The sequence below is a fragment of the Tursiops truncatus genome, chromosome 1 (assembly GCF_011762595.2).
Source record: "Tursiops truncatus isolate mTurTru1 chromosome 1, mTurTru1.mat.Y, whole genome shotgun sequence".
Taxonomy (NCBI): Eukaryota; Metazoa; Chordata; class Mammalia; order Artiodactyla; family Delphinidae; genus Tursiops; species Tursiops truncatus.
In genome coordinates, this window is record NC_047034.1 from 133154224 (window position 1) to 133178719 (window position 24496).

The 24496-nt window shown below is 39.0% G+C and overlaps 1 protein-coding gene and 1 long non-coding RNA gene across 3 annotated transcripts in view; one reads left to right on the plus strand and one right to left on the minus strand.

Annotated features, from left to right (window-relative positions):
- LOC109551068 (uncharacterized) overlaps nucleotides 1-24496 on the minus strand; it is a 254777-nt gene that overhangs the window by 141116 nt on the left and 89165 nt on the right. The gene's annotated exons all lie outside the window — the stretch shown is intronic.
- The window catches only part of C1H1orf87 (chromosome 1 C1orf87 homolog), a 95412-nt gene that overhangs the window by 25717 nt on the left and 45199 nt on the right, over nucleotides 1-24496 (plus strand). Inside the window, 6 exon segments of the mRNA XM_019942359.3 lie at nucleotides 11058-11198; nucleotides 11780-11829; nucleotides 11831-11898; nucleotides 11901-12034; nucleotides 13734-13849; nucleotides 17444-17609. Coding sequence (XP_019797918.2) covers nucleotides 11058-11198; nucleotides 11780-11829; nucleotides 11831-11898; nucleotides 11901-12034; nucleotides 13734-13849; nucleotides 17444-17609 — 675 coding nt within the window.

Consider the following 24496-nt stretch of genomic DNA (forward strand, 5'->3'; position numbering starts at 1 on the left):
GATTTAAATTTAAGATCTAAACCTATAAAACTCTTAAAAGGAAAAATAGGGAAAAACCTTCACATTAGATCTGGCAATGATTTCTTGGATCTGACCCCAAAGGCACAGGCACCAGAATAAAAAATTGACAAACTGGATTTCATGAAAATTTTAAAATGTTGTGCATCAAAAGACACTATCAAGAGAGTAGAAAGGCAGCCCACAGAAAGGGAGAAAATATGTGCAAAACATAAATCTGATAAGGGGATTAATGTCCAGAATATATAGAGAAATCCTAAAGCTCAACAACAGCAACAAAAACAACCTGATTCAAAAATGGGCAAAGGCCTTGCATAGATATTTCTCCAAAGAAGATACACAATGACCAATAAGCACATGAAAAGATATTCAACATCACTATCACATTAGTGAAATGCAAATCAAAACTATAATGAGGTACCACCTCACACGCATTAGGATAGCTACTAGTAAAAAAAAACGAAAGAAAGGAAAAATAAACAGAAAATAACAAATGTTGTCAAGGATGTAGAGAAATTGGAATGCTTGTGCACTGTTGGTGGGAATGTAATATGGTACAGCCGCTGTGCAGCAGTTTCTCAAAAAGTTAAAAATAGAATTACCATTAGGTCCATCTAGTCCACTTCTGGTAATACACAAAAGAGTTGAAAGGAAGGTCTCAAGGAGATATTTGTACAGCCATGTTCATAGCAGCATTATTCACAATAGCTAAAATGGAGAAGAAACCCAAATGTCCATCACCAGATGAATGGATAAGCAAAATGTGGTGTATGCCTACAATGGAATATTATTCAGCCTTAAAAATGTAGGAAAGTCTGATACAGGCTACAACATGGATAATTTTCACATTTGCTAAGTGAAATAAGCCTGTTACAAAAAGGCAAATACTGTATGGTTCCACTTATACAAGATACTCAGAGTAGTCAAATCATAGGGACAGAAAGTAGAATGGTGGTGCCAGGGCCTGAGGGGAGGAGGGAATAGGCAGTTGTTTAATAGGTATAGAGTTTCAGTTTTGTATGATAAAAAGAGTTCTGTGGATGCATGGTGGTGATGGTTGCACAATAACATTAGTAGACTTAATACCACTGAACTGTGCACTTATCAATGGTGAAGATAATGAATCTTATGTCATGGTATTTTACCACAATTCTGAAGAATGGGAAAAAACATGAACAAAATCAAGATGTCAATCCTCCCTGAGGTAATTTATAAACTTAATTGATTCCAGTAAAAATAGTATCAGATTTTTGTTTTGTAAATAGTCAAATTGGTTATAATGTTAATTTGAAATAATAAACAAGCAAGAATAGTCAGTAAAACCCTGAATAGAAAAGCAGTGGGTACATGGCTAGCATTACCAGATATAAAACGTAAAATCTCTGTCTCTAAAATAGTGTTATTTTGGCACATAAATAGATGAGACTAATAGAATTGGAAAAAAAAGTGAATAAATAGACCCAATGGCATATTGCAATTTTGTGTATAATAAAGATGACATCACAAATTAGTAGGGAAAGCATAGACTTTTTAATAAGCAATATAGGATTATCTAGCCACAGAGAAAATTTTAAATCATGTATATTCTTCACATATTATACATGTAACGATGTATACCAGGATGTATTCCAAATGGATCAGGGATTTAATAGAAAAAATAACTGCACAGTAGTACAAGAAAATGGGCAATGTCCTCTATAATCTGAGATAAGGGAAAATTTTCTCAACTGTGACTCAACATGCAGATACAACAAGAAAAAACGTGATAATTTTGATTACACATATGTGGCCAGAACCACCATCAGCAAAGCACATAGATACTTAACAAACTGGGGAAAATATCTGCAACTTATGTCATAGATAAATATATCCCTAACAGATAGAATTTTCTATCTAAAAATTAAGAAGAAAAAGGACAGTAAACTATTAGAAAAATGAATAAAATGTAGGAACAGACAGGTCACAGAATGATAAATATAAATGACCCTTAAACATATCAAAAGATATAGCCTTGCTCTTAATAAAAGGAATGTAAGTTAAAACCACCTTGAGACATAATTTCTCAGCTATTACACTGGCAAAAGTCCAGAAAATTGACAACATACTTTGTTAGAAGGTAGAGGAAATTTAAAATGGAACAACGACTTTGGAAGGAAATTAGGCAATAATCAGCAAAACTACTTATGTATGAATTTTTTGACATGAAAATCTCACTTTCAGAAATCTATCCCAAAGGTATACTGGAAATATGTTTAACAATTTATGTAGAAGGTATTCATTGCAGCATTACTTATTATATCAAAAACTGTAAACAATCTAAATTTCCATCAATAAGGGACAGGTTGAAAAAACTAAGGTACATCCATACATGGAGTATTACAAAAACTTTAATAAAACTGTAGAAAGTAATGAAGAATCTCACTATATATATGAATCATATATATACACACATATATATAATTGTATGGCTATATCCATACTATATATCATTGTATGGAATAATATAGCTAGATATACTATTAATTAAACAAAAGCAAAGTGAAGAAAAGTATGTAGATTATGCTTCTAAATATCTATTATTGCTTATGTTTTTAAAAATGAAGGAATTAATGAAAACTTTTTTTAAAAAACATGGTTACCTATTGGGACTAGAGGGAATATAATGGAGGGATCAAGAATAGGAACCACAAATCTCTGACTAAATCTTGTTCTGCAGATTTGGCTTTGGAACTATTTAAGTATTTTACATAAATATAAAACTAACTTAAATGTTTCAAAAATTCAAGCCCTAAAAATTGAAAACAAAATAAAGTCAGTCTGTTTTAGTTATCTATTGCTGCATAACAAGTTATCTGAAAAGGTGACCACTTAAACCAATAACCATATATGATCTCTCACTGTTTCTGAGAGACAAGAATCCAGGAATAGCTTAGATGAGTAGTTCTCGCTCAAGGTCTCCCATGAAATTTCATGCCAAATGTCAGCAGGAATGCAGTCGCCTGAAGGTTTACCCAGGGCTAGAAGATCCACTTCTAGGCCCCTTTGAGTGGCTATTGACAGAGGCCTCAGTTACTTGCTGGTTGTGGCCAGAGATATTGTCTGTTTTCAATTTGGGCCTCTCCATAGGGCTGCTTGTGACATGGTATCTGGCTTTCCCAAGATAAGTTATCCCAGAAAGAGAGAGAGAGAGAGTGAGCGTGTGTGTACACAACCAAAACTGAAGCCCCAATGTCTTAATAAACTAATCTCAGAAGTGGCATACCATCACTTGTACAGTGTTCTTCTATTGGTTATCCAGACTAATTCTAATTAAGTGTGGAGGGGAAGGCCTGCACAAGAACATGAGTACTAGGAGGCAGGGATCACTGGGGCCGCCTTGGAGACTAGCTACCACATGAACCTATGTATTAACTGACAGCAAAACCAAAGAGCGTGGAACTATTGTAAATAACTTTAAAACATAATAACTTCACTGTATGTCTCTAGTGGGGTACATACTCTAAGGAAAATATTTTTGAAAAAATACCTTTAAAGGTTTTCAGTAACCATTATGTTGATATTGTTCTTCTGTATGTGTATTGGGGGATAAAGCAAATGAGTCACCATCTTGGTGGTTTTGGGACTTGGAATTTCCAGTGTAGGGGAAATGAAATATAGCTATAATATTGATGAGACAATATAAAACTCCTATACTCCTACATCTGATTTGGAAATATCAGTATGAACTCTTTTTTTTAAAAAATACATTTCCTAGCCTCGTCCATTGAAAAATGTAGAAACAATCCCAGGTGAATGAGCACCCTACGCCTGTATTGTGTTCAGTAAATTCTAAAGGCTGATTCCAGCTTTGAGCCTGTAACATCTGCTTACACCAAAAACAATGAAGATACCAAAGACCTTCCAAGACTTGTCAAGAAAAGACTCAGGATCTAACTTAAAATGGCTCCCACTAAAAAAAGAAAAAAATTAAAGGCTCCCACTAGTCAAAGTGGGACATTTTGGATATCAATAAAAATAATAGGGGCTTCCCTGGTGGCGCAGTGGTTGAGAGTCCGCCTGCCGATGCAGGGGACACGGGTTCGTGCCCCGGTCCGGGAAGATCCCACATGCCGCGGAGCGGCTGGGCCCATGAGCCACGGCCGCTGAGGCTGCTCGTCAGGAGCCTGTGCTCCGCAACAGCAGAGGCCACAACAGTGAGAGGCCCGCGTACCGAAAAAAAAAAAAAAAAAAAAAAAAAAGAGAGAGAATCAAGCATTTATTCAATGTGCCTTCTCTCTACAAACCGTATCTTAGATAATGGTTGATAAGGGACAGTCTCTCTTTAGAGAAACATTACTACCAATAAATGAGAAGTAATAGTAGAGTGAGAATACCACTATTTTCTAAAATCCTAACAAAAAAATATGGACTAAAGCAATGATTATCAGTACCTGTGAATATCACAAAAAGGAAGACAACCTGACAGCATTTGCTTCCATGGGAAAATATACCAACTATGATTTGATTGAACTTGACTGTGATCAAGATTCTAGATCTAACTGCTGTTTTACAGGAAATATACGTGACAATTTGTTAAACAGCAACAAAATCCAGATGGTGGAAAACTTTATAGGACAGACAACTCAGCTTCTTCAACAAATAAATTGCAAAGGAAAAAAATGTGAAAAGGCAGGAGGGTAGGAAGAACTAGAAATTTTTTTTTTTTTTTTTTTGGCTGCATTGTATCTTCGCTGCTGCATGAGAGCTTTCTCTAGTTGCAGCGAGCAGAGGTTACTCTTCATTGTGGTGCACAGGCTCTAGGCTTCAGTAGTTGTGTTGCACGGGCTTAGTTGCTCCATGGCATGTGGGATCTTCCCAGCAGGGCTCGAACCCATGTCCCCTGCATTGGCAGGTAGATTCTTAACCACTGCACCACCAGGGAAGTCCAGAAAGCACTAGAAATTTTAAAAGATGTAAGTGATATTAGCCAGTTGCAATATGTGGATATTTGGCTCCTGATTTGAATAAACAAACTAATAATACTATTTATCAGATAATTGGGGGATTTTGAACACTCACTAAGTAGTTGATGATATTAAGGAATTATTGTTAATAAGGAATTTTTTAGTGTAATGTCATTGTGGTTATGTTTACAAAGAATCCTTATCCTTTGGTCAGTGGTTCACAAATTTTATTGTGCATTAGAATTACTGGAGTACTTGTTAAAACACAGATTTCTAGGCTCCCAACCCTAGAAATTCTCATTCAGTGGGTCTAGGGTGGGTCTTGAGAACTCACATTTCTAACAAGTTTCCAGGTGATACTGAGGCTTGTGACCCAAGGACCACACTATAAAACTCACTGCTTTATAAATACATGCTAAAACAATGCAGATGAAATAATACACTGTCTGGGGTTCACGTCATCTCTGGTGGGGGGTGATGTGGACATAAAAAAACGAGGTTTTCAGTTGATAACTGAAGCTTGGTGATGAGTATACGGAGTTTCATCATACTATTCTCGCTACATGTGCCTATGTGTAAAGTTTTCCATAATTAGAAGTTAAAATTTAAATAAAATATAAATTTTACAAAAATAAATAAGCCAAATGATTAACTCTAATATTTACTGTATTAATATGTTTAAAGTGTATATTAAAATCATATATATATATTAATTTGGAAATACTATTTTTTCAATTCTACATTTCTCAAAAACTATCAAATATTTTACATGCATCTTTCTCATGGTTGTATTTATTATCACTAGTGTCCTTTTTTGAGCCATTTAGCAGCCTTCTAGAATGCATCAGGACCTTGGCCTAAGTTATTTAAGAAATAGAACTTTTCGGGCTTCCCTGGTGGCGCAGTGGTTGAGAGTCCACCTGCCGGTGCAAGGGACACGGGTTTGTGCCCCGGTCTGGGAAAATCCCACATGCCGCGGAGCGGCTGGGCCCGTGAGCCATGGCCGCTGAGCCTGCGCGTCCGGAGCCTGTGCTCCGCAACGGGAGAGGCCACAACAGTGAGAGGCCCGCGTACCGCAAAAAAAAAAAAGAAATAGAACTTTTCAACTCTGCATTTAATGCTGTCTCTGTAAATTTTCACCCAAGTCACAGCTATCCATTGCCTAATATTAAGACAGTTTGTTGTGTTCACTTGTCTTGGTGCAGAGTGTTCATGTCTTCTACAATATAACCACTTAAAAATAGTTTTATTTATAAGCCATCTCTTTAAAAGACTTGTTTACACTTCCAACACTTTCAAGTTCTAACGCCCAAGGACAGTTGCTGAATCTGTGTTAAATTTCTCTGCTTCATTTGTACCGATTCTCTGAGGTCAATATTACAAAACTAGCATCGCTCAAAGTCATTTCAGGCTGCTGTGTTATCCATTCCCAAGCAGTATTTTGTGATGCAAAGTAAAACAAATGAGTGTTCTGCCTATGTTTTCCTCTAAGAGTTTGATAGTTTCTGGCCTTACATTTAGGTCTTTAATCCATTTTGAGCTTATTTTTGTGTATGGTGTTAGGGAGTGATCTAATCCAAAAATGGGCAGAAGACCTAAATAGACATTTCTCCAAAGAAGGTATACAGACTGCCAACAAACACATGGAAGAATGCTCAACATCATTAATCATTAGAGAAATGCAAATCAAAACTACAATGAGATATCATCTCACACCAGTCAGCATGGCCATCATCAAAAAATCTAGAAACAATAAATGCTGGAGAGGATGTGGAGAAAAGGGAACACTCTTGCACTGCTGGTGGGAATGTGAATTGGTACAGCCACTATAGACAACAGTATGGAGGTTCCTTAAAAAACTACAAATAGTACTACCATATGACCCAGCAAACCCACTACTGGGCATATACCCTTAGAAAACCATAATTCAAAAAGAGTCATGTACCAAAATGTTCATTGCAGCTCTATTTACAATAGCCAGGAGATGGAAACAACCTAACTGTCCATCATCGGATGAATGGATAAAGAAGATGTGGCACATATATACAATGGAATATTACTCAGTCATAAAAGGAAACGAAATTGAGCTATTTGTAACGAGGTGGATGGACCTGGAGTCTGTCATACAGAGTGAAGTAAGTCAGAAAGAGAAAGACAAATACCGTATGCTAACACATATATATGGAATTTAGGGGAAAAAAATGTCATGAAGAACCTAGGGGTTAGACAGGAATAAAGACACAGACCTACTAGAGAATGGACTTGAGGATATGGGGAGGGGGAAGGGTAAGCTGTGACAAAGCGAGAGAGTGGCATGGACATATATACACTACCAAACGTAAAATAGATAGCTAGTGGGAAGCAGCCGCATAGCACAGGGAGATCAGCTCGGTGCTTGGTGACCACCTAGAGGGGTGGGATAGGGAGGGTGGGAGGGAGGGAGACGCAAGAGGGAAGAGATATGGGAACATATGTATATGTATAACTGATTCACTTTGTTACAAAGCAGAAACTAGCACACCATTGTAAAGCAATTATACTCCAAAAAAATGTTAAAAAAAAAAGTAAAACAAATGAGAGAAAGCTGTAGTATCAGAGACTTTATAGGTACTCTGACAACCCCTGAAGTCAGAAACATAGTGATTCTTGATCAGAATTTCCCATTTTATCTCCTTTGACAATTTAGGAACACTCTTTGCTTTTGAAAAACAGCCCAGGATGATTTATATCAGTGAAGGGAGAAGTCTGAGGCCTGGCGTGCCCTTGGCCTGAACAAGACATCATCATCATTCTGACACTGTCTTTCTTGGTTTCTTCTTCAAGTTCAGTGTTTTTCTTGACGCTGGGAGTCAGCAGGATACAAGAGAGTTCTGGCCCTCATAGGGTTCTAAAGAAGCATTAATCAACACATCATTCTCATGGAGTCAAGGTGTTCTTTAGTCCCCATTATTTCCATTTATACACCAAATTTATTGAGTGCCTTTATCTTTGGCACAAGAGATACAGGCGAACAAGGAAGGTATGATTGCTGACCACCCCTCATAGATCTTTTGGAAGGAGATACACAAAAAAATAGCAAACAAATTCATAATATAGTTGTACAATACGCAAAATATTTAAAATACATTATGGCATTCATTCTTCACAGCATTCCTGGGAGCACAATATATTTTCCCCTTTCCATAGGCAAGGCCATAAAATGTAGTCTGTAATGTCTAGGCCAAAAGATCTATGAGGGACAGTCAGCAATCATACCTGTCTTGTTCACCTGTATCTCTAGTGCCAAAGATAAAGGCACTCGATAAATTTGCTGTATAAATGGGAATAAAGGGACTAAAGAACACCTTGACTCCATGAGAATGATAAGTGTTGATAAATGCAGCTTTAGAATACTGTAATATAGAAGTGTATCAATTCTCAGAGGCAGAAAATATTTATATGTACCTGAAAATATAAATATTTTATATTACAAGTATTTATAAAGAAACGTATTGTTCTGAGAACACTATGTCTGAAATACCTAACTAAATACGTTGCAGAATGAAACTGTTCTGTGGACAGACTGTGTAATCGTTCTCATCCCAGAGGAAAGGTGAATAGCAGGGTCCAAATCTTATCTGCATAATTTACTAGAGAGTAAATTTTGGGCAAGTCTAGCCTAGTGCTAGATCTACTAAAAACATTACCATGACTCCCCACTGCCCTCAGGATAAAACACAGATACTAACAAGAGTTAAGGCTATTCATCTCCTTTCTCCTGTCTCCCTCTCCAGCCTTGCCTTTAGCCTTTCCAAAAACTTAAGTGATGCTCTGAGAGCATCCATTACTCTCTTTTAGGCACGTGTGTGCACCTTTGAGGTTTTCTACATCCAGTTTCCTTTTCCTGTACTCTTCCTTCTTCTCTTCTCCTCTTTATTCCCCTTTATTCCCATTCCGTCTATCACGGAAGTCTCCACTCCTTAGCCTATCCAAATCTAGCTCATCTTTCAAGCCTAGACTTAAATGTCATTGCTTCCAGACCTGGACCACCAAGTCCAGGTTAGATGGACCCATGGGCTGTTCTAATAGTGTCCCTTACCATCCCATGGTGTACTGTCACAGTCGCTTGCCATGCCTCTCATCATCTGCAAGCTCTGTGAGAGCAGAGGCCATGTCTGTTTTATTCACTGTAGGGCCTATCACAGTGCCTGGCCTAGCCTAGGCAAGCCATAAATATTACTTAAATGAAGGAATACAGTTACTTAACTTCTTTAAGCTTCAGCATTCCAAATATAAAAAGGTACAAATACTACCTACCTTATAGGGTTGTTGTACGGATTAAATTGAATGATATAAACAAAGTACTCATAATGGTACCTTGTAGAGAGTATGTGCCCAATATATGTCGTGTTATTTTATATTATGCCTATTTTAGAACCCTCTGCCACTCCTCACTCTGCCCACTCTAGAGACCCTCTTGATTTTTCTTTAAAATGTTTCATGACTATACAGCATCTGTAGGTTGCCATTCATACTGATAGGTTATTCAATATATCAATTGAGTACAGACACTCAGTTTTCAATGAATCCTTCTGATAATGTCTCCTTTCAATTACTTGACATTAAGAATAGCCATGTGATTCAATTTGTACCCAGGATTTTATTTTAATCAGGTATGGCAAGGTGACACATATAGAAGCAACTGCCTTTGAAAGAATGTATTATTTACATTTCCCAGTGAAAAGGGGGCATGCCACACCATGCAGGGCCACATGTGGAAGCACCAAAGTCAATCAGGGGGCAGAGGAGTGAGGGGAGAGCACAGGCCACAGCCTTTACTGGGGTTTCCATGGGAAAGGTAATGCAGGGCAGGGCAAATAGATCAGAACTGGCTGGTCTGAACAATTCCAGTGGGCTTTGGGCCCACTGGAGGCCCAAAGAGGGGCTGTCCCCTGTCTGATATCTGGACCTGGGTAGATTTAGGGTGGGGGAAATATTGGCTTGGTGTGTGAGAGTTAGATAAAGGAGGTGGGTGGAGATATGGACTTAGGATTGGTTGGTTCACATATTAAAGATGTATTAGCAGGCAAGCTGCTTACTATCTCTAGGAATTACTTAGCCCTTGAAGGGGCAGTCTCCTCCAGCCAGCAAGGCCCCCAAGATGTCAAACCATCATAAAATACAGAAAATAAAAAACATTATTAATACATCATACACCATGGCATGAGGGAATGGGATTTTATCATTGACGCTTGTTCCATCATTTATTCTGTTGTAACCTTTAATAACATTGCTCTTGGGGTGTAATATTCTGGGTGTTTTAATCTCTTCTATTCCATTCTTGACAAAGCTCACAATTGCCTTTGCTGCCCTTCTTGAATCTGCTAATTGAAACAGCCCAAGGATAGCCCTATCTCTAATAATAGCCCTCCATTTGCCTATAAACATCTCATGGTCTACCTATTTTTTTCTTTGTCACAGACACCTTCTTTATTGCATAAATGAAAAAGTGTCTAATTGTCCATTTATTTATCAAACTTGTGTTAACTGCATAATGATGAAGTTAATGTTGAGGTAACCTTTCTCTTCTGTGGGGATTCAATGACTCCATGACCACATGGGCTGAAGTCATTTGGAACTGTGAATGTGTTTTAAGTATTTGTTGACGCGGACTTCCCTGGTGGTGCAGTGGTTAAGAATCCACCTGCCAGTGCAGGGGACATGGGTTCGAGCCCTGGTCCGGGAAGATTCCACATGCTGCAGAGCAACTAAGCCTGTGCGCCACAACTACTGAACCTGCACTCTAGAGCCCATGAGCCACAACTACTGAGCCCAAGTGCCACAACTACTGAAACCCATGCGCCTAGAGCCTGTAATCCACAACAAGAGGAGCCACCGCAATGAGAAGCCCAAGCACTGCAACAAAGAGTAGCCCCCGCTTGACACAACTAGAGAAAAGCCCACGAGCAGCATCAAAGACCCAGTGCAGCCATAAATAAATAAATTTATTAAAAAAAAAAAAAGAATTTGTTGACTCACTCATATTCTCCCTTTTTTTCTCTTTCTCTTCACCCACCCCTTCTGATCCTTACTACCATTTGTCTTTGTTTCTTTAAGATTCCCAACCAGGAAAATGTCTACTGCAGCTCTGTACCAGCTGGAGACCAGTCTCTGTCCTATATCCATGGCCTCCCCAGGAGAAACCTTAGAGACTGGTCCTTAGAACAGATGGCAAGGGGCAGCTCTGACCAACCCAATGTGTATCCTAAGAGTTGTTGGGCTGTTTTCTATCGTGGTTGAAGGGGTATTATTTGTTGACTGTATATTTTGATGTGAAACAGATAATAAGAAGGTCTGAGCATGGACTGGTGGACACCACACTCCATATGTCCCATCAGCTTTCAAGGAAGCTTCCCTGAGGAGTTCACAGGCAAACCTCAAATGATTCCCCTGAACATTGCATCTTACTTCCCCCTTCCTCCTCCCAGATCCAATGGGTCTCTAAGATTTGTTATTCTAAATTCTCATATAATCAAAAAATTATTTTGTAAAAGACAGATGATACACCTTATGGAGCCTTCTAACAGAGCGTGTACTCTGAAATGATTTCCTTCTTTTCTTTTCCTAAAGACAAAGGTCCTGAGACATTGTAAACTAATGAATATACCCAGACTGAATACTTACTTTCAAGTGTAAGTGTTCTTTCCTGTTCCTTTTAGGACAAGGCTTAAAAGTGGATGCTTTGATACCAGCCCAACTAGGCTTCTTCTTCCCTGCATTAGCATTTAGTCATTTTATTTTAGAGCCCTGTTAATTTGTTATTACTGTTGTTGTTTCAGGATATTGGCCAGAGGCCAAGTGGAACAACAAAAGAAGACACTTTTCTTCTTGCTGGTCAGAAGAGAACTCAAGTCATGCCTTTTGAGTTCTGGCTTATTAGACAAGCTTCAGAAAGAGCTGAAGATCCTGTCTCTTCAGGATTTCTTCTCCAATCTCAGCTGAGCCACCTCTTCTTGAGGTTTGAGGTCCCTCTGCAGTTACCAACAGTCAAGATCCTTTGCCAGCGATTTTCTGGGAGGGGATCTCCTGAAATGGTATGACCATCTTTTTATTTTAAGTGTGGGTTCCTTTTGTTTACTTGACTTGTACCCACCAGGGTAATAGAATTAAAAGGTAAGGTTCTTTCTTGAAAATAACCTTTACTATTGACCCATAAGATACAAAGCATATTTATATTCATATGTGGAAATCTCTAGTCAGATAAGACCCAAATAGAAAACAGATTTAGGTCTCAGCCTTATTTAATTTCTCTTTAAAGGGTTTCCTGTCCAAACTTTCATTGTCTGCTCTTAACACCATTGGGATACTTACAGAATCAAGATAATGGGCCCACCTGAGTCTATTTACAAGCTGATCAGTCTATAGGCTCTGAGGTTAGAATGGAGAACTTATCGAAGATGTATCATGACAGTTCCTAGAGAGTTAAGAGGTGGGAGGTATCTTTGAAATATAATTCACCACCATCATTTCACTGAGTAGGAAACTGAAACCCAGAGGGGTTAAGGAACTTGCTCAGGGCACCCAGAGAGTTAACAGTAGACCCAGGACAGAGATAAAGGCTCCCCAAAGATGAGACCAGGGTTCTTTCTCTGAGCACTGTACTTCCCAAGCTCACATTGTGAGTGAATACAAAGCATAGCCCAAGTGTAACCAAATTCTGGGAGCTAAAGGAAAATATCCTAAAATAGGAAGAAATAATACCAATGGATAAATCATTTGTGAGCATGTGTTGATGGAAAATCAGGCCAGAACCAATCTCATAGGGCTAATCTGAGGATTTAGTAGTAAAATAAATGCAAATTACCTGGTCTCATGTTTAGCATTTAGTAGGTACTCAGATAAATGTTAGTTCTATCTCCTGCCCATCCCTTATCTGTGAAAAAAGAATCAGTTGTATATTTATGAGATGTATTTAGCAATACAATATCAACCTATTAGTACAAACTCTCTGAATCTTCAGTTCAAGCCAATTCTCCAGCCTGAGATCTAGTTTCTATCAGGACCTTATCTGGCTTCCTGTCCCCACTGCTACGCCCTCTACTGCCGTGGAGCCCAGCAATGGAAATGATGACATTCTTTTAGTCCTTTCCTATGTAAAAAAAAAAAAAAAAAAAAAAAAGTCTTGAGTTTTTCACCTAGGTAAATAAGGCCTTGCCCCTAAGTAATCTGACTATATCTGTTGAATATATCTATGTAAGAGATGTGTGTGTGAGAGAGAAGCTAGACGCTAGGTTATGCTATTGTAACAAATTGCCCCAAAGTTTCAGTGGCTTAAAACAATAAAAGTTTATTTTTCATAATGAGTCCACCCCAGGCTCTTCTCAGTACCATCATCATCTTAGCTCCAAACCCATGCTGATGAAGCAACCACTCTGTAGGACTTTTGGATGTGATGGCAGAGGGGAAAAAGAGAGACCTGGAGGGTGTCATGTCAGCAGTTTAATCCTCAGCCCAGAAGTAGCACATGTCACTTCTGCTCACAACTCACTGGCCAGAACTGGTCATCACCCTACTCAACCACAAGACAACCAGGAAGTATTATTTTACCGTATGTCCAGAAGGGAAAATAAAAGGAATAGTTGATAAAAAGCACTAGTAATTATTATATTTTAAAACCTGTTTTTAACAGTTTTAATGCTAAAACTTTTCCAAATACATGTTATCTCAGCAGGCATCTTCTTTCCCCTACATGGAAATTCAATGAGGATGTTCTGTTTGATATTTAATTTTCAGGTGAATTATGAAAAGCTACTCTGGTGTTTAAAAGTTGCAGCTTCAGATGATCCACAGCAAAACAAAAGAGTTGAGGACAGCAAGGTGAAAGAAGCTCAGGGTGGTAGGCATCAAAGGTACTTTTCTCCCTTTTTGTGGGCATAGTGTTTGTAGACTTCAAGAGCTGGCAGGGATTGTGGAGGTCGTACACTCGAAAACTTCACCTAATGCAGAATCACTTTGCTCTTCACCAAGAGTTGGCTTCTGCTTATAGTTTTTTTTTTTCTCTCTTGTACGCAGGCCAGCATAGAAAGTTATTTGCAACAATTACCAGCTTCTTAACGTCAAGCATGTGTCTTTTTTATGAAGTTGCCATGTGAAAATGAAAAACCTCATTATGAAATAAGAAATGAGTGTATACTGGGGCAGAGCTCCAGTTCATACAGTATGATTCCAGAAATATGTTCAGTCAGTGAACTCCTGGGTTACAGGCACTAGCAGAGAAAGGTTTGAGGTACAGAAATCAAAAATTCCTTCACATAATCTCAAAGGAAAGAAATGACTCAACGTAAAAATTAGGATGTGAGGAATAGCGTTAGAAATGAGGCACAGTAAAGCATAATAGTCTCTGTGTTCTCCACGAAAAATGACAAGGTGCAGTGGTTAGGAGCATAACTTCCATTGACAGAAGCCTGGGCTCAATTCCTGTTTCTGCCCATTAGTGGCTCTGCAACATCTGGCTGGTCACTTACCCTCTCTGTGCTTCCATTCCCCAACTGTAAAATGGGAACAATGATAGATTTCCCTTCACTTCATAGATTTGTAAGAGGAACTGCGTTAGTCAATGCAAAGTTCTTAAAAATAGTACCTGATAGATAGCAAGTGCTATATAAGTGTTTTTTACTATTTTAAACTATCCTACCAGAAGACACTCTTTCCCGTTACAAATAATGTGACATAGTGGTTAAGAGCCATGGCATTGAAGTGTATCACTTCACTCTAGGAAAAAGGCACCGTGTCCTATAAAAATATCCCTGGGCCAAGTAATAGACTTGATTCCTTTCTATGATGTGCCCTTTTTGACTGCACTACTTCAGTCAACACACATTCACTGAATGCCAGGCACACTTTGCTGAGCACAGTGAATTCAGAGATTGGCAAAGCCCAAAGCCCCTCCCTCAGGGGCTCACAGTCCAAAGAAAGTGATGCTGCCATGTGGGTACACCAGTCAACTATCACTTGGCGCAATTGCCCTGCTGAGAGCTGTAAAGCCCTGGCAATATTTAATAATCAGCAACCACACTTCACATGGAACAGATAGTGAGATTTGCGCCCTGAAGGGTAGTAGACGATGCACCAGAACATATTGCCACTTATTGGCAGATATGGGTCTTACGAAACCTAGACAGGAAACTTTTCTTGAGCCCTAGACTAGGTTATATCTCTTTGCTATATGACCGCATAGCCCTTTCTCTTTATAACAGTCATTGTGCTTGTAATTACTTCTTTAACATTTGAGGTTAGGAATGGTATCTTTCCTGGCCAACTCAGTGTCCAGCATACTTCTAGCATAGTTCCTGGCACATGGGAGATGCTCAATAAATATCTGTGGAATGCCATTGGCACTCCAGTTATCCAGAGAGCTTGCATCACTTCACTCGCAGGGACATTCGGATATCTACTGTATAGAAAAGGTATATAAAGACATCATTTTGAATTCATCAGAGAAGGTGCTGCTCTATATAAACCAGACAGTGTGTTTATGGAAGTGCAGGACTGATGACCTGTAATTAATCCAGGCTCTTTGTTAATTAATGTACAGCTTAGAAAAAGGTCCTCCCCGGTTCCATCAGGTAGAGCCTTATATGGGGCACCCTGTGATGTTTAAAAAGCCTCCAGCATCACCAGTGGCAGCAGGAGCGGCAACGGCTCTCATCACCTAAGTTGGACCAGATGAAGTAAACTCCTGCAGCAGGTTTTTCTACGAAATCCACCAGCTGCAGTAAATGGGTTCCATATAACACCTGCCCATTCAGTACTCCGTGTGCTGAGCCGAAGGCCAAAACCTTACGAATTGCTACCCACAGGAACTGGTGTTGCAAGAAAAGGAAAGAGGAAGGAAAACTTCTGATTCAAATCTGGGACAGATACATCAGATTGGTAAGGCCAATCTCTACAAGATCCACATGATATAGGAGCAAAACAGACTCAGCCCACGTCTTATGGAGCAGTCTACTAGGGAGGAGGTCAGACAGGAAACAACAGCTAAAAGAATAAGGAAGCAATTGCGACTTGAGGGAGACTTATTAAGGAAAAGAACAAAGAATTATGAAAGAGTCTCTCAAGCAGGGGGTTCTGGAGCAACAGGAGGGCCGCCGGTGAGCCTCAATTCCCAGTTCCTCATTCAGGGACATCATATTGGCAGCTTGAAATCAGCCATGGTGGGAGTATTGGCACCATGAAAATTAGTAATGCTACAGGTTAGGGCTTTATCTTGGAGAGCTAGTCATTAAAGATTTACCGGCACACCACTGAAAGGAAACTGATTTACATGAGTGGAGGTTGGGGGACGTCATGGAATGTCCCTCTAGGGAAGTGGCACTTAAGTTGAGGGAGTGGAAATAAGGAAAAGCTTCACTGTGGAGAAGATAGTGCAGCTTGGATCTGGGAGGACACATACATTTGAATGTTAAATGAGTAAACATCTCAAACTAATTTCACAAAATAAATGACTATAACATTTCATCACCCTGTTGTTTTTTGCCAATTATTTAAAGTAACAATAGTCAGTTAGATACACTATTTTAATAACTACTTACATTTGCATGCCAGGCGGTAAGTAAATAATTGTACCCAAACATTTTCTGGGTTTTCCAGATACAAAGAGCAGAGTCGAGGATAATGCAGGAAGTTCACCTGGTTCAAGATTTCCTTCTATATAGATTCCCTGGTTACAGGGATCTGGTAGGATCTGCTTTGCTTTGCTTTGCTTGTGGCAATGGACAGTTTGGAAATTAGATTTGCTATCAATAATTATCTGGGCTTAAGAAAAGTAAGATAAAGCAGGAAAAGTAAACTACTATGGTCACTTCTAAGATTTTCTAACCTGGAAAAAAAGAGTTAGTGGATTACAAGTTTTGGTCTATGTTGTAGTTCAATTGGTTGGTACCTCTGGGAGAACAGACTGTGGGACTCACTAGAGTGGAACAGACTTTAGTTAATCTATGCAATCTCCACATGTAGTCCCATGACGAGGTTACCCAGATTTAGCAAGGCCTTACTAGGTGGGTCCTCTCATTCCACAGTATGTATTGGGGTGAGAGGTGTGGTGTGAAAACACACAGCAGCTTTTTTGTTGTTGTTGTTAACATCTTTATTGGGGTATAGTTGCTTTACAATGGTGTGTTAGTTGCTGCTGTAGAGCAAAGTGAATCGGCCATACAGCTTTTTTTTTTTTTTTTTTTTTTTTTTTTTTTTTTGCGGTACGCGGGCCTCTCACTGCTGTGGCCTCTCCCCTTGCGGAGCACAGGCTCCGGACGCGCAGGCTCAGCGGCCATGGCTCACGGGCCCAGCCGCTCCGCAGCATGTGGGATCCTCCCGGACCGGGGCACGAACCCGTGTCTCCTGCATCGGCAGGTGGACTCTCAACCACTGCGCCACCAGGGAAGCCCCGGCCATACAGCTTGGAGTGGATCATCTTTTCACAGCCTTTCTCCTGCCTCTCCAAGCAGTACTGCCCCTCAAGACTCCAACTTCCAGTCAGAAATGAACCACCACCTGTTGGAGATCCTGAAGATGGCACTAAGGGCAACCAAGGGCAAACTCAACATGGAGAATCTCAACCTGAGTTTTCGAAAAGAAGATCGCTCGTTCTCTGGCTACCTGCCCCCACCCAAGGTAACCAAAATTAGATTTCAGATTCAGTCATCTCTAGAAGGCTACCTCGGGGCACTAGGTTTATAGTAAGAAGGCACAGTTATATTATTCACTAAGAATAATACATACTGAGATACATAACTGGCTAGCTTTGAAAGTAGGAGTGCATATATACTATGTAGGTTCTAGGAGCATTTATATAATGTAAGTTCAATATTTATTGTGTAAGTCTAATAATCATTTCCCAAATTTCAATCAACCAGGAGGAAAGTGATGTGCTAAAGAATACAGAATGTTTACAGTAAAAGATTTCCTCTTCCTGTTTTTACATCTAATCCCTTATATGATAAATTGGCCATCCCTTTGGAAATCAAGCAATATCTTGTTTAATAGAAATTTAACAGTGATTAGAAGACACTAAAATAAAAATTCAAATGAAAAAGATAGAAGGCACAGTTATGATCTGTGTTCTGCCTGTGGATTACATTTCACAATTGTTTGTTTTCTGTGCCCAAGCGGAGAAAAACAAGAGAGAAAAGGAATTGTGAAACGTGCAGAACTGGTCCAGGAATTACTTACACTGGGCTATGTTTTACGCTAACAATAGACAATATGACAATACCAAATAATCTTTCACAATGGAAAACAAATGTTTTTCTAAGGCCAAGTGTTCATTTCTCACACCCTCTACCAGCTTCCAGTGAGGTCAGCAGGTGGTACTCTGTTCCTTAGGGACACCAAATTGTAGGGACTGATGTGATTTATTGCTAACAGAGATTAGCCTGCTGTTTGGGAGCATTAATTAACAGTGCAGATATGTTTCATGAAAGAGGATCCAGAACCATATTTATTCATGTGTTGTCTTTAGCCAGACAAACTCCAGTCATGAGGTTACCTTGGATAATGACCACTGTTACTGCAATTCCATTTTCAGCAACTTTCACCACCAAGCTTTACTGAGCTCTTCCTACAGTGCCAAACACTGCACTAAATGCTCTACTTACATTAACTCATTTAACACTTACAAATAAGTACAAGATCTAGGTAGATGTTATAATACCCATTTAATAAATGAAAAACAACAATAACAATGGAGTCTCAGAGAAGCCAACTGAATCTCTCAAGGACCACAGCCAACAAGAGGCAGAGCCAGGATTCAAAATACAGAAGAATACTGGAAATTGAGACACAATTAGAACTCCAACAGGCAGAATATATCTGGAAGGATATATTTGGAAGGAGTCCAGGATACAGGAGTTAGAATTCCAGAGGAGTAGAAGGAATTAGAATTTACAGACCCCCAAAACAAAAAAATCCTATAGGAAAGATTGGAAAATGCCTTTCATCCAGGTAAACAGGGGTTAAGAATTGAGAGAGTCAGAGAATTCAGAAGAACAAGTGATGTTTACTAAGGAAGCAAGGACACAACATGCTGAAAGTGGATTCTTATTCTAGGACAGAAGTAGCTTTCTCTGTGCTTTCATTTATACAGTCAACTAACCATGCAAAGGCAAAGTACATGATAGTGTGTACATGTGTGTGTGCATGTATATTGTATACATGAATATTAAACATGCAAGCCTGTTTCACTAGAAGAAGTAGACAACACTACAGGAGATTCCGTACATCATAAATGGCCTTCATTATGTTATTGAGAAGATCAGTGGAAATTGACTAAGAAGGAGCCATTTCTTGTTAGATTGGAAAATACATAACAGCATCAGTGAAGTTTGAATGTTCTCAGATGCCCTGGTGGAATGGTACATAAATGACTTGAAAATCAAAATAAATTTACTGAAACTCTTTGAGCCTCAGATTTTCCATCTGGAAAAACTGGGTTCCAAATATCTTACCTCCTGTGTCTATTGTGAGGATTAAGCAAGATAAGTATGTAAAGGTACTTAGTATACTGTCTGATATATGAGGCACTCAGTAAATAGGTTTCCCTTCCTTATATTTAAAAAAAAAAATCTGTGTTTGGTGAAATTATCACTGCAAAATAGCCTAAGGAAGGAGGACCTTTCCCAGGGTCAAGTGATAGCCACATTGAACGCTGGCTATCAGAACGGGCCCTGAATGTCCTCCACACTGAGCTGGCCCTGAAAGTTTAAATTTGTGGTTCATATCCAAGGAAATAGGGCACATTTTCCTTGAAGCTGATCTGCCTCTCATGAGCCATCTGGCATCTCTTATGACATCTGGAACTCATTCAAAGTATATTACAGTTCTGGGAGGCATGGCAAATAGAATTCTGTTTCCCCAGAACGTGAGACAAATTGAGGCCCAACAGACACTGGACACAGCAAGCAGCAGGGATTGCACCCCAACATACTTGTTCCTGGACACAGGACTTCAGAGGAGACTGGGAAAGGCCATCTGAGTTGGAAGGGTTTCACAGACCGCCTTAAGTTTCTCACGAAATCTATGCACCCCGTGCCGAGGGGAAAAAGAGCACATCCTCACAGCCAATATTTCAGATGGTTCAGAGATCATCTGCCTCTTCTCAGATAAATAAATGCAGTTTTGAAGGGTGATCTATGGGTCTTGTCACTCGAATCAATGGCATTGTCGCCATTCTCAAAGAAGAGTATAAAAATGTATCTAATATCTGTCATCCTCATTCTGTGGACTCACTCATTCTGTTCCTCTATCACATTTTTGATGCAATGATAGCTCAGGAAGAATTCCTGAGGCAACATGGATCCACATACATTTATTTATTAACTTCCCTGACCATTATTTAAATCAGGTGTAGAATGAATAGTGTGTAGAACCTAAGAAGTTTCCAAGCATGCAGGTTCAGTTTAACACTTTTATACATAATCCATATTCTTTCATCCTCTTTCTGCTCTACATCACAAAGACCTCCCAAACTACTTGCAGACCTTCCTGCCAGGAGGAGCTGCTACAACACAGGTTGCTCTACCTCTAATTACTCTTGCTTCATTTTCATGCAACTCCCTCATTATCATCAAGAGGGAGTCCCTTTACTTAGAGAACTGGGGCTTGTGAATGTGAGGTTCACTCCCATGGCAAGACTACAGCAATGACACTAGTTTACCAAGTGACCAGAACTGTAAGACATTCTTCTGCAGCTTGCCAGGTTCCTTTTTTGTACTTAGTTGTTTCTATATCAGTACACTCTGCCCTTAAACGATAAATGGTTTCTACTAGCTTCAAATCATTCCCTTCTTCCAAAGCAATAGCCAGATTTCCGAACAATATGGCATGTTTATTCTTACATTCAACATATTAATCACTCAATGTGTTCTGTGTGATAAGACACTAAGGACAACAAACTATTATGATTTCAGTTCCAGAGTTCTCCAGGAGCTCAGGGAAAAGGTAATGTTTTAAACATGATACAATTCTATATGTAAAATGCAGTGATGGCAGTAAATTTGAACACAGAGAAGGAACACCAACCTAGCCTCACCCAAAAACTCCAGAGGAGATGATGCAAATACTGAATCTTAGAGGACGTGTGAATTTGGCAAAGAACTGGGGGAGAGCAGAGGAAGGGACAGGAAAGGTATTCTAGGTAAAAGGTGCAATGTGAAATGTCACTGAAGTAAGAGAGAACATGGCTAATTCAGGGAACTGTAGGCCATTTCGTATAGGCAGAACACAGTAAATATATGGTGGCTGGGGACGGTGGGAGATGCTGCTCAAGTTGATGTTAGAATGGAAAGGAGGAACTTGTTTTTGAAGGGTCTTTCTAAGAAGTGTGAACTTTATCCTAAAGCCCCAGTGGAATCATTGAAGGATATTAAACAAATGAGTGATATGATCAAATTTGATATTTGAAAAGAGCACTATAATAGAATGTGGAGAATTAGAGGCAGAGAGAACCTTTAAAAGACTGTTCCAGTAATTCAAGCAAGAAATTATGAGGGTTTAGACCAGGGTAGTAGCAGGAGGGATGGCGATATTAAGGAGATAGAAAAGTAGGTCTTGGTGACTTAATTAGACGTAGGTCCTGAATTCAGAGGAATCAAAAATGACTCCCAAGGTTCTGGCTTTGGCAACTTGGTAGGTGGTGGTACCGTTCTCTGAGATAGGAAATAGAAAATCAGTAGTTGGGGAGGTAAAGGAAAGGATGATGAGTTCAGTTTTGAACATGTTGATGTAGGTTGAGAGCTTAAAGCTAAATGATTTAAGGGTCTTCAGTATGGAGTTGAACCCTTGGGAGTAATTAGGATTCCTCAAGGACATAATGGAAAGTGAGAAGGGAAGGTTGAGGAGGACGCTCATTGTTAAGGAGTAGGTAGAGGAAGACAAGCCAAGAAAGGAGACTAAAAATAATCAAAAGAAATATGGCAGTGGTCAAGAAAGTCTAGAGAATAGATTTATGGAAGTATGGCATGATCAGCCATGTCACATGCTGCGAAGAGATCATCTGTAATCAGGACTGAAAAGTATTCATTAAATTTGAAACTGTGGAGGTTACTAATGACTTGGTAAACACAATTTAAGTAGAGTGATGGGGTAAAATTCAAATGGAACCATAAATGGGAAGGGAGGAAGTTGAGAGAGCATCTGTGCCTCACTGTCTCAAGGAGCATTTTGAGGAAATGAATATTTATTTTACATGTCATTTCCTAAATAACATAAATATTTTATTTACATTTGATTTTTAAAATGTCGTTATTGAACGAAGAAACTATACATAGCCAAACATTTTCTTATTGAACAAGGGACATCCTAATGAATATGGATTTTTTAAATAATCCTAGATAACACTAAATTGCCAGGATTTTCTGGTAGATGTTTCTATTGCTCTTCCACAACTGTCACTGTCAGTTCCTAGCAGCTATCAATCAATCTGCTTCTAGGAACCCTGATGTACTATTTCTAATCTGCTGTTCATTTAGCCTGGAGCAAAACTCAATGTTGCCAGAAGTAAATAAACTGTTTTTAGAATAACGTCTTAATATTGATGCTTAAAAATACACTAATATGCTCTAATTATGAGGATAAGTCTATTTTTATTTATTGAGTAAAATGGCATAATGTGACTAATTTCTACCTCTCTCAATTAATTTTTTTCCAACCTATGCCCATACACATTCCACTCTTCAGGATCTTCAACTCATTCATTCATTCCTAATTCTTCCATGTATTCATTTATTCAATAACTAGTTTTCAACACTGTGCTAGGAATGGTGATAGGAAAACGAAGGAGACGCAATTACAGCCCTCAGCAAACCACTGTCTTTTAGAGAAGCTCTCATGAACAGATATTTACTGTCCAGTGAAAAGGGGTATAAAACTACAGTAGGGTGAATTATGCCAAAATACATGCAGTTTATAAAAAGCACCATGCTCTTTCTCACCCATCATTTATACATGCTTTTCTTCTGCCTGGAATTATACTCAACCCCTTTTTCTTCTGGCAAACTATTATTCATTTTTTTCATGTTTTAAATAGATCTTTTTCCTTCCATGACATACTCTTCTACAGCTAGTAAGTAAATGTGCAAGTTTCTAACCCAGATTGGCTGATTCCTTGCATAAAGACAAATGAAAATTAGCTTTTTGTCACTGTATTAAAATCTAGGTTATATTATTCAAGTACGGTCAGACCAACAGATCAGGAGATGATTGCCATTGAAAAGACAGTTTGTTACTCAGTACCCAGGAGGAGGGGAATGGAACACTGCACAGGCCACATGGGGAAGCACCAGGAGGTTAGGAGGCAGAGAGGATGAGGGAAAACGTGGGCAAGAGCCTTTATTGTGGGATGGGTGAGACGAGTAAGAAGGCTTAGGATTGGCTAGTTTGAATAATTTCAGTGGGCTCAGGGACATAAGGGCCATTCCTAGTTGCCTAGCACTTGGCCCTTGAGTAATTAGGACATGGAAATAGTGGCCCAAAGAAGTAGTTGGTTTGCAGATGAAAGACACACTTGCAAGCCAGTCCTTCACTATCTCTAGGAATTGGCTAGCCCTGGGAGAGAGGCAGTCTCTCCAGGATCAGCAAGGCCCCATGATGTCAAGGCATCAGAATAAAAAGACATGCTTAATACAGTCAGTGTATGGAAATTCCTCGAAAAATAATAATAGTAGCTACAATTTTTCCAAACACTGAATTAGACGTTTCTTTTCTTTTCTTTGCCCCTGTCTTCCTTCCTTTACTCCTCCCTTCCTTCTTTTTTCTCTCTCTTCCTCTCTCTTTCTTGTTCTCTTGCTCCCCTTTCTCTCCTTTCCTTCCCTCTCTTCTCTTCTCTCTTTCTTCTATGTCCCTTCTTCTTCCTTTTCCCTCTCTTCCTTTTCTTCATTTCAACAAATATTAATCAAATGTCTACTAAAATCCAAGCATTATTCTAACTGCTTATTTTCTCTTGAGGAGTAGAAAATACTGGTCTTACTTAGTAGATGAAGTAATTGGGAATAAAAAGGTTCAGTAACTTCCTGAGATCACACAAATCACAGGCAGCATATCCGGTATTCAAAATTAGTCATGTTTTATTCTTAAGTCTCTATGTTTAAATATTATGCTAAACACAGAACACATACTATCACAACTCTAAAAGTTTGATGTGTTTGAATCTAAGTATCACTCACCCACCAACTTCAGAGATGAACTTGTTTGTCAGCTGGACTCAGAAAATATTAAGTACTTGGGAAACTGCAATGACCCTGCATTCATCCATCCCACAAACATTAATTGAGCACCTGGTTTCTAGACTAAGTTTCATCATTTATTAACTATGTGACATTGAGAAGGTCACTTAATCTCTCTAAGCCTTTATTTCCTTATATATAAAATACAGATAGTGATAGTAACCTTACTAATACAACAAGCTTCTTTGGTAAATCAAAGTAGTTGTAAAAAATTACTTTGTAATTTACTTATATAATAAGTGTGTATAATTTCTAGGTCTGGACCACCCATTCCATGGCTGA